The sequence below is a fragment of the Mastacembelus armatus genome, chromosome 21 (assembly GCF_900324485.2).
Source record: "Mastacembelus armatus chromosome 21, fMasArm1.2, whole genome shotgun sequence".
NCBI lineage: Eukaryota > Metazoa > Chordata > Actinopteri > Synbranchiformes > Mastacembelidae > Mastacembelus > Mastacembelus armatus.
In genome coordinates, this window is record NC_046653.1 from 2,730,186 (window position 1) to 2,739,911 (window position 9,726).

The 9,726-nt window shown below is 43.6% G+C and overlaps 1 protein-coding gene across 1 annotated transcript; it reads left to right on the forward strand.

The window, feature by feature from the left end:
- The first annotated feature begins 822 nt into the window (after window positions 1–822).
- Window positions 823–9,264, forward strand: inhbb (inhibin subunit beta B). The gene is made up of 2 exons (XM_026295949.1): window positions 823–1,827; window positions 7,018–9,264. Exons 1-2 carry the CDS (start codon window positions 1,440–1,442, stop codon window positions 7,839–7,841), a joined length of 1,212 nt encoding a protein of 403 aa, XP_026151734.1. The 5' UTR covers window positions 823–1,439; the 3' UTR covers window positions 7,842–9,264.
- The last annotated feature ends 462 nt before the right edge of the window (window positions 9,265–9,726 follow it).

The following is a 9,726-nucleotide window of genomic DNA, read 5'->3' on the forward strand; positions in this document are numbered from 1 at the left end:
TTTTTGAGAAGAGAATTTTATAGTTTCATCATTAAATCCACTGTACTTAAACATGCATCTATTTTGTCTGAATTATTTGCATTATTACAGTGTTTTCTGAATATTGCATACAATACCCCAACTCATTGTACATTCATTCCAGTGTCCAAGATCAGTCTTTGCCATTTAGATTAAACCATCCACTACTATTTTTGCAATACATTGAGGTTTCTTTTGGTAGATGGCGCTGTGTGTTTGGTTATCTGCGTTATAACCACCCGTGAACTCATTTGACTCTCAGTTCCAACTCTGAGGTACATATTCTCGCACATTGTAATTCTTCCATTTGGTATTTAATTTTTGCTTTCTATTTACACACAGAATGTGAAATGTTTCTAATTTGAAAGCACTTCAAAGCGTGGTTTAAAGAACCTCCTCAGTTTTAATACTTGCCAATATCACGTTTTATATGTAAATGTACGTTAAACTGTTAAAATCCGGATGATAGAGTGTACCTGCAGTTAATCTGCTTTAAAATGTGGACTTCACACAGTAACCGAACCAAACCAGGCGTGTTTCCAGTCTTGTAATCTTTCAGACTGATGATCAAGCGATGTTTCACACAGTGGGCTGTAAATCAGAATCTGGAGAGGAAAAAAAAATTATGCAACCTCTCCGGGCCCGGCGTGTTACCATAATAATATCTTGGGGAGTCGTGGCTCTGGAGACGTAGTAGTCTAATAATCCCTTGCGTCCAGTTGGTGGAAATCCCCACGTGGTTTCGACTTCTGTATAAAACTTGGGGTGTGCGGAGCTCCTGTTGTAGTGATTGCAAAGGGAGAAAAGGGTTTCAGTGAGCAGCATCTAGCAGTACGCACGGAGCTGGCTTTCCACAACCGCACGCACCGGACATGGTACTCAGGCGCATATACAAAAGACACGAGACACACTGAGCGCTGTTATACTCCTTGAGCCTGCAGCTGTTGAGGTGAATTTACTGCGTGTCGTTTGAATGGGAAAGCACGAACTGAAGGCCTGTCCACACTAAAGAGTTTTTATTTAGACTTCTCTACTCGTCCTCGTCTGTTTTGGCAGATTACACTTTGAACTGAGCGTGTATGACAGCTATCAAAACTCCTGGGTGCGCTTCGCAGTCAGAGCGATGGACTTAGAGCCTGTTTAGTGTAGAAAAGACGCCTTGCTGGATAACAAGCTGAATGCACGATGACTGCCGTGATTTAGCTTCACATTTTCAGCAGCACTCTTGTATGTTTGGGAATACAAAATATTTAATTGGCTTCTTTGGATATCTTGAGGCGTCTCATTTTTGGAGCGCAAGTGGATGTTATCCCGGAACTTACAACTTTGTAAATGAAAAGTAACTTTAACCTCAGTGTGTTTATTTAATATATTTAAAGTTCTCTTCAATAGCATCCGAACTGTAACTTTAAGTTTAGAAAATGAGTTTATACAGCCTGACATTGACCTGTTTAGTTGCGTGCGTTCTCTCCAGTCGCTGCAGCTCGGTCACCGGGACAGAGACTCAGAGCTCGCCGCAAGAGTCGTGCGCTTCCTGCGGACTCAGGGCGCCCGATCAGTCGGAGCGGCTCAACATAGACTTTTTAGAGGCGGTGAAGAGGCACATACTGAATCGGCTGCAGATGAGAGACAGACCAAACATAACTCATCCCATTCCGAAGGCTGCAATGGTGACGGCTCTGAGAAGGTTACACGCCGGAAAAGTGCGAGAGGACGGCCGGGTGGAGATCCCCAGCTTTGACGGGCAGGCTGCATTCAACAACGAGGTTCAAGCGGAGACCTCTGAGATTATTAGCTTCGCCGAATCAGGTAATAATTAATAATTCATTGTACACATCTAACCCGACCCCTGGATGAACCCTTTCACAATTTGACCTTATGTAGACGTGATAGGCAGTGCAGGGAACCAACCAGGTGAAGGAATAACATCAGTTTCACCTATAGATTCATCTTGACGTTTGGCCGACCAGCAGATATGGACTGGGTGAACCAGACCTGAACCGTTAGTAGGCTATTAAAACGCCATGAACTAATTGGATCCAGTGCAGTCGTTATTTTTATCACCTTGTTAGATCACAACCCTATCCCTAACCCCACCTAAATCCAGTGGTTGGTGTTCAGTCCTCCTGTTTTGGCCCATTGGAAATCAAAAAGAAATTAACCTAAAGAAAGACTCCTTAAATTACCCACAGTGTGTTGTCTAGGGCATAAAAAGAACCTCTGAATCCAATTTCATCACTGAAGCTGTGCTCACACTCAATACTCCAATGTATAAAGCCCTCTTTTAAATACAGACAAAGTCCCTCAATTGGCCGTTTATCCCTTCCTCTAAGAATGTGTATCTAACTAATTCTCAGAAGTCCAAAGAGAACACCCTTTCCTCTCTCTCTTCCCTTCACACACACCCCCTCCATAAACACACACACACACACCTAAAATCATCTGCGCTTGACAGAATCCAATAATTGTCAGGTTCCCTGTGAGAACCACATATTTGACACACACTGTTAGTTTAACAAAAAGAAAACATACAATTAAAGACACCAAAATAGGATGTCTTAAACACACACGCATGCACACACAGCTTCCTGTTGTTTCCCATTGGCCCTACTGGTACAATTAGCCTGAATGCGCTGCTAGGTCCTGCCTTGCAATGGGAATGATCTGAGCACTCTCATGACAAGGGAACAAAAGCCAGGCAATTATTATAAGAGCACTATGTGTTCCTGCTGAACCCAACATGTCAATGTTAAGCAGAAAAAAGGCAGAGAAAACAAAAGAATTGTTGAGAATAATGCATAAGACATTTGAGTCCATGCAGGGTTAGATTGAGGGAGAGTGGGTGGAGGGGAATGGTGTTAAGGATAGCAGGGGGTGGGTGATATTGTGTGTTTGTGCCCATATTGCGGAGTTGTTAAGAATCCTTTTGTCGTTCTAAAGGTTTGCTGGGCTCCTTTGCTTCTTCTTCTTCTATTTATGTTTTTTCTAGGTCTATTCTTCCTCAAACCTTCAAGCCTTTGTGTAGCATTGTACCATGGCTGGCTTGAGTCCTTGCTCCCTAGATCCTTTCTGCTTCCTGGCCAGCTGGCTCATGGCCTCCAGATCAGATGCTGCCAGCTGGGGCATGCTCTCCAGAAAGCTCTGAAGCCAGGGGGGCTTGTCCTGTTAGCAAGAGGGAGCCTGAAATGTTGTTATCACAGTTTAGGAGAAGGTAGGTTGGGGGATGTGGTTGTCTCATTGTTTAGCCAACAGCAAGCCAGCAAGTGGAAGTGGATAAGTGTTTATGTACCTTATGTATGTGTGGAGCAGTGTGGTCAGTTTACATCCCCTATTTCCCCTCTGCACAGGGTTAACTGCATACTTGATAGCTAGAGAGCTGGTTTCTTATCTCTGGCTGCTGTAGCACAGAAGTAAGAGGTCTGCCAAGCAGCCCCAGGTGGGTGGAAGGGACAATGCCAATCTCCCTTCTGTCCTGACATGGTCCTGTGGGTCCTTGCTGAAGGATTTGGTGTCCCGTATCCACGGGAGCAGAGCAAGGAACACAAGCAGGGAAAGGAGGGAGGGCAAAAGGGAGAGGGGTCGATGGAGACGTTTAGATCGGCACTTCTCGATTGCTCGATGTAGCTGTTCAGACCCAGTGAACTTGCCAATGGTCCAAGACAGGGAATTAAGACTTCATTATAGGAGGTCATTAACTCTGGCCCGGTTCGTCAAGAGGATCGAGTTGGCAGGTTTACTTCAGGACACAGTCCTTTCATGAGGAGCTGTCAGTCAAGTCCAGCTTCTGGACTTGGTCCAGACATTTTCTGCATTCACTCACAAGTGTGTGTTTCAGTCTTCAGTGGGCCTGGCTACCTTTGTATAGTTTCTCCTGCATAGCTCCTAGCTTCTGAGCCTATAAATGATTTATACAGCATTATTATAAATGCCCCAGTAGTACAGTTTTAACCTCAACAAAGCCAGAGCCACAGTGGCTTTAACCTCTTGTCAGATGTCCAGCATCTCAAGCATTCTGTCCACATCCTGAATCACTGTCTGAAGAATTCTTGGAGAGCTGAGATTTGGGCCTGAGGGATGGCTGCTAAATGCATGCCCTTGCTCCTGTTAGAGCCACGAGTGCTGCGTGCCGCACCCTTTTTCTTCCACAGCGTGTGGTCTTGTCAACAGCAGCTTTCATTAATAAGCTCTGGAGACGCCTGCCTCCCTGCCTGCTTCCACAGCCTTCTCCCTGACTTGGTGGCACAGGTGGGGACATGCTGAAGAAGCTCTTTATTCACACAAGCCCACCCAGGTGTCCTACCAGCTGATACTCACTAACAGCTTTTTCACTGCAGGGTCAGGTGAGGCGTGTCAGGGCCAGCTCCAAATTGTTTGTAACATGGAATGAAAAGAAAAGATCATTCCTTAAAAGGACCTCAGTTTAAATAAGTTGTGTGGTATGTTGGTTTATGATATCCATGCAGAGAAATCTATACAGTCAAACAAGCACCACAAAATAATTGAGGGTAACTAAAACATCTACTAAGCCATTTAGGACCCTACTCAGTGAATGGTTCATGTACTGTACCTCATATTATAAAGCAGCAGCTGGGTGTTTCACCATCCAGCATACTGTTTTTGTAATTGCAGAACAAATTGACATTTGGTGAACACAGTTCAGTAGATAAAGTAGATAAATCCATTTAGTAATTATTCTGATCATATAGGCTTAATCAGCAGACGGAGTTTGCAGGTTCTCATGGAAGCGTTTCTCTGAGCACATTGTACATTAATGAGAAGTCCTTATGGTTTTCGGGAAAACTTAAGATGTATGATTCTGTGATATGTGGTTGAAGATAATGATCACATGACATGACTAAAACCTCCAGCACAAGCAACTCAAGTGACCTTTAGGTGAGACTAAGCTTGGTGGGCAGTTTGTGTCTTTGCTTTTTGCTTTTTGCTTTTGAAGTCAGATGACAGGAAATAAGAGATGATGTGACAAGGTGTGTCACCAGTTGCGAATAACAGTAGTTGAACTGAGGGCAGTACGTTTCATGGTCAATGCCCTAACTCCACAGTCATCATAGTGACCTGTCTTTTCCCTGTTTTGGTGCTAAATTTGAGCGTTGTCCTGGTGGCACATGATCTTACATTCAACACTACAGAAACATTTTAACTGCACAATTTGTGTATCCTGGAAAGATCGTGCACTATAAACTATCACCCTATAATAAACAAAATCATTTAACATGTCACCAGAGCTAACAACAGCAGATCACTGAGTGAAGCCTGAAAATAAAACTAATCTTAAGCCGAGTTGCCGAGGCAAGTATGAACGCACAGGACTGAATGAGGTGAGGTTAGTTACTTGTAGCCTTGAGCGGCTTTTATAGCAGTCACAAGCAAAACCTGCTGTTCAGCTGATTCTTTCATGTCATCTGCTTCAGATGGATTTCAGTACATACGACCAGTGCATTTGATACTTCACCTACAGGCTTTGGTATTTAAAAGGGTAATATTTGACGTATTGCTTTCTTTGGGGTTGGGTGTGCATGTGTGCATGGATGGAGGCAAGAGTATGTTTGTGTGAAGTGCTTCAGCTCCCAGCTGACATGCTACAGAATGGAGAGCTGGTCTGAACAGGTCCATGTGTGAATGTAAAACTGTGGTTTACTGGAGGAAGAGGTGTGAGGCGTCTCAAAGAGGAGGCCTGTCTTTTGGTGGCCACCTGTTGACACTGACACACACTAATCAGTTAGCAAACAAAGTAATTTAGCTGTTTTCAAAGGCGTTGCTTTGCCTCAGCACATTGTACCAAATTTCCTGAAACAGAAACCTTTCAAGTTACCTCAGGGTAATTTGGAAGACATCATTAGGCTTAGGGGGGAGAAAACAAAGAGCAGTGCCAGAGAGAGCCCATTGCCACCTTTAGACATCCCAGATCTCTTCATTGTGCAGCTGTAGAAAGTGGCCAGTGTCATGTAAATGGCTTTTATTTTTGCCTCATCATGCTTTTTGCTGGAAAGCCACGCGCTTCAATGCTGAGCTGCAGCGTGGCTGTCTCCCAGCACCTCATAGAGGTCTTTGTGTTGTCACTCTCGGTGCTCACACAGAAGAAGGTTTGGGGGTGGTAAAGTGAGTGAGTGAGTGTGTGTGTGTGTGCGTGTGTGTGTGTGTGTGAATTGGGGGGGTAACTGCAAACTCATTAAACCCCTAGAGAGTCTTGGACATGTCCACCAGCCTCCCATCTTTTCTCCTTGCATCCTACCTCCTTTCCTTCATCTTTGTCTCCTCTTTCCTTGCTTTCTTACTTTGGCCTTGTCACTCACAAACCTAGATCTGAGGCCAACTGGGCCAGATCCCAGAACTGGGTTGTCACAGCTGGCCTATCAGGAGCTACCACAGAAGTCACCTGACACAGTGTTTGAGGGTCAGCAGAGAAAACAAGGGGAAAATAGCTTTAAAAACAGAGCTGTGCTTTTCTTTTGAGGGCTTTCTGCTTTTAATGTGAGCATGTGTCTCCAAATATGTGTGTTTATAGTGTCAAGACAAGACAGTCTTTAGCTTTTTCTCTTGAATAAACGAATATCTTTGACAAAAGAAAAAATTTTACAGAGCTTTGAACCAGATATCATGACCTTTAATACTCAGTGCAGTCCACTCAATTTTCATGGAGATGGTTTAGTTATTACGTTACCTAATAATGGACTGGAGGTCATATGATAACAGGTGGACTTGTGACAGGTGAGAATAAGCTCTGGCATCACTATCATGAGACTGAAACTAGACTCCATGAAGAAAACTTCATCTTGCTGAAGGCTATGAAAATATGGTTCCAAAAGGTTTCTAGTAGTGGACCTTGTATTAAGAATTTTTTCAAAATTCTGTTTTCAAGGCCAGCAATGCATTCGTTTTATTCTTTGTCTAACTAAATGTTCAAGGTGTCATGTTTTTATAAATTTACATTGACTGGGTAAGACTGAGTTAGAATAAAATATTTCTCTGTTTCTCTAACAGATGAGCAAACATCCTTAAAGTCTGGTCTGTATTTCCTCATCTCCAATGAGGGCAACCAAAACTTGCATGTGTCCCTGGCGAACCTGTGGCTCTACTTCCGTGTGCTACCAACCGGTCCTGAGAAGGGTCTCCGGAGGAAGGTGACTGTCAAGATTCACTACCAGGAGGCTGGTCCTACAAGTGTTGCAGAGGGCAGCCTAGGAGGCGGTGGTGGTGGGGGAACAGGTCGCTGGGCCCTGGTGGAGAAGCGGGTGGATCTCAAACGCAGTGGCTGGCATACTTTCCCCCTCTCGGAAGTGGTGCGGGCTGTGTTTGGGAAAGGCAGCAGGCGGCAGGACCTGGAGGTCCACTGTGAGGGCTGCGAGACAGCTGGTGTGGCGCCAGTGCTGGTGGACCCCGGTGACCCATCCCATCGGCCCTTCCTTGTAGTGCGTGCACGGCAGGTGGATGGAAAGCATCGCATTCGTAAGCGAGGGTTGGAGTGTGATGGTACTAGTGGGGGCCTCTGCTGTCGGCAACAGTTTTACATAGACTTCCGCCTTATTGGCTGGAATGACTGGATCATTGCACCAGCTGGCTATTACGGTAACTACTGTGAGGGCAGCTGTCCGGCCTACATGGCAGGTGTGCCGGGCTCTGCTTCATCCTTCCACACAGCTGTAGTTAACCAGTACCGCATGAGAGGGATGAGTCCAGGCTCGGTTAACTCCTGCTGCATCCCCACCAAGCTTAGTACTATGTCCATGCTCTATTTTGATGATGAATACAACATTGTCAAGAGAGATGTGCCCAACATGATCGTTGAGGAGTGTGGCTGTGCTTGAGTCCACACCAACCCATCATTATCTGAACCTAAAACAGTCATAAAGGCCTTTTGTACAAACAGGACATTGTTGTACGATAAACATATACAATATATCTATACTTACTGTATGAGCAGGCAACACACACAGACACACACACAAGTACAACCTAACAAAGGCAAGTATCCGTGTTGTGTCCATGTTTGCATGAGTTTTTGCACATTTGTGCTAGCGTGTGTATTTATCAGACTAAATGTCATGCTGTCAGAGTGTTGTCAAGTCAGTGACAACTGGTCAGCAAAAGGACACGAAGGGAATGATAATCACCAAATGATACTTTGCTCTAGTTTGCCATTTCTAGTCAAAAAATAATGGCCCATCATCCTCTTGAATGAAGATACCAAGCGCTTAAGGAAGGTGACAGGATCAGCCGATGATATTATTGGCTTCATGCCCCTCCTCCAACCCTCTTAAGTACTTTAAACACATGACAGACTTGTGTTTTTATAAAGCACTGGCAATTCATCAGCTTATACATTTCAGAACACCAGCACTTCTCTACTATGCTGACAGACACAGTCTGACTGTCCTCTCTGGTGGAATTAGACCAGCAGCGCTTAATACCTTGCAGGATTATACCCTCCTCAGCAGTGCAGTGGCAAAAGAAAGTGCCCCATGAAGCTGATGCTGTGTAGTCATCATTCTAATGACTACAAGCCTCAACCTCATCCTTCCTGTCTGTCAAAATTACTGCAGGGCCTGCTACCATGACAACTAAGTGAAGATAGATTTCATAAGTGTGCTTCACCTGTGCGCTGGGAGCGACAGAAAGAGAACTGCTTCATATAGCCCCTTCTGGCTCAGGAGAAGTGGCCTCTAGTTTCGGCCCATTGGGTCACCACAGTGCAGTGCAGCACTTGCAGAACTGAAATGCACACCCTCAATAGCACTTGTATAAAGAAATGCCTTCCAATGGGTACTGAGTGTCCTGTCCTATCAGTAAATAAGTGCCACATGAGCTATGCAATGTATAGTAATGTATACCCACATTCAACATTCTCTATTAGACTGAATTCTTTCCATCTTTCTCTCTTCATCTTTCATTCTTCAATCTTCAACTCTTTATCAATACTTGAAATGTAATCTTTCGCTTTCTTGTCAAAGCGAATGATTGTTGTGACATTTGCACTGAAAAGTTGCGGGATTAGTGAAACAAAAAACTGCCATTGAAAAGTTATTTTTATAGAAGTAAATTGAATTTTGTTTCAATTGTATTTTACCTAATTATTGGAACCAAAGAGGCCAACATTTCAGCTATTGTACCAAGATGGCAAGGCCATTGAGTTACTGTGTACAATATTGTTTTTGATAACTTGCAAAAGGCCTACCACTGTATCAGGGTACAATATGTGATTTTCAATTCTTAGTTATATTTTCATTCTCGGTTTTGTACAATAAGCAACACTTCATTTTTCATCTTCAATTCTATTTTTGGTTCAGTTTTCTATTTAATAATAAAGTTATTTTTAGTTCCTGTCTACGAATCATTTAGTCAAATAAATGTCATCTGTACAGTTTAATGTAAAATAAAATGTTTTCTTAAATACTTTAAAGTAACTTCAAAGTCTTTTTTCTCTGGTTAAGATAGTGCCCTTTTCTGGATGCAAAATGGGCTGGGCTTATATCTTAATGTGTTTTTTTACCTGATGGAAGGGGCTTTGGGCTTAAACCTCTCTAAAGAAAAAAGATGGGGCTGAAATAGACGATAACTACAAGGAAAGCACATGCACTCTTCGTCTATACTGGTTGATACATAAAACATCTGTTTTTCTCATAAGGATGAGCTGTAAAACAGTAATTATAACTTGATTAACAGCTTCAGTGGCATTCATAGTTACTGCCAGCA

Bases quoted from the DNA above. Each gene is read 5' to 3' on its own strand.
- inhbb (XM_026295949.1), top strand. From the start codon at position 1,440: ATGAGTTTATACAGCCTGACATTGACCTGTTTAGTTGCGTGCGTTCTC. The intron at 1,828-7,017 runs GTAATAATTAAT...TTTCTCTAACAG, and splicing joins TATTAGCTTCGCCGAATCAG to ATGAGCAAACATCCTTAAAG.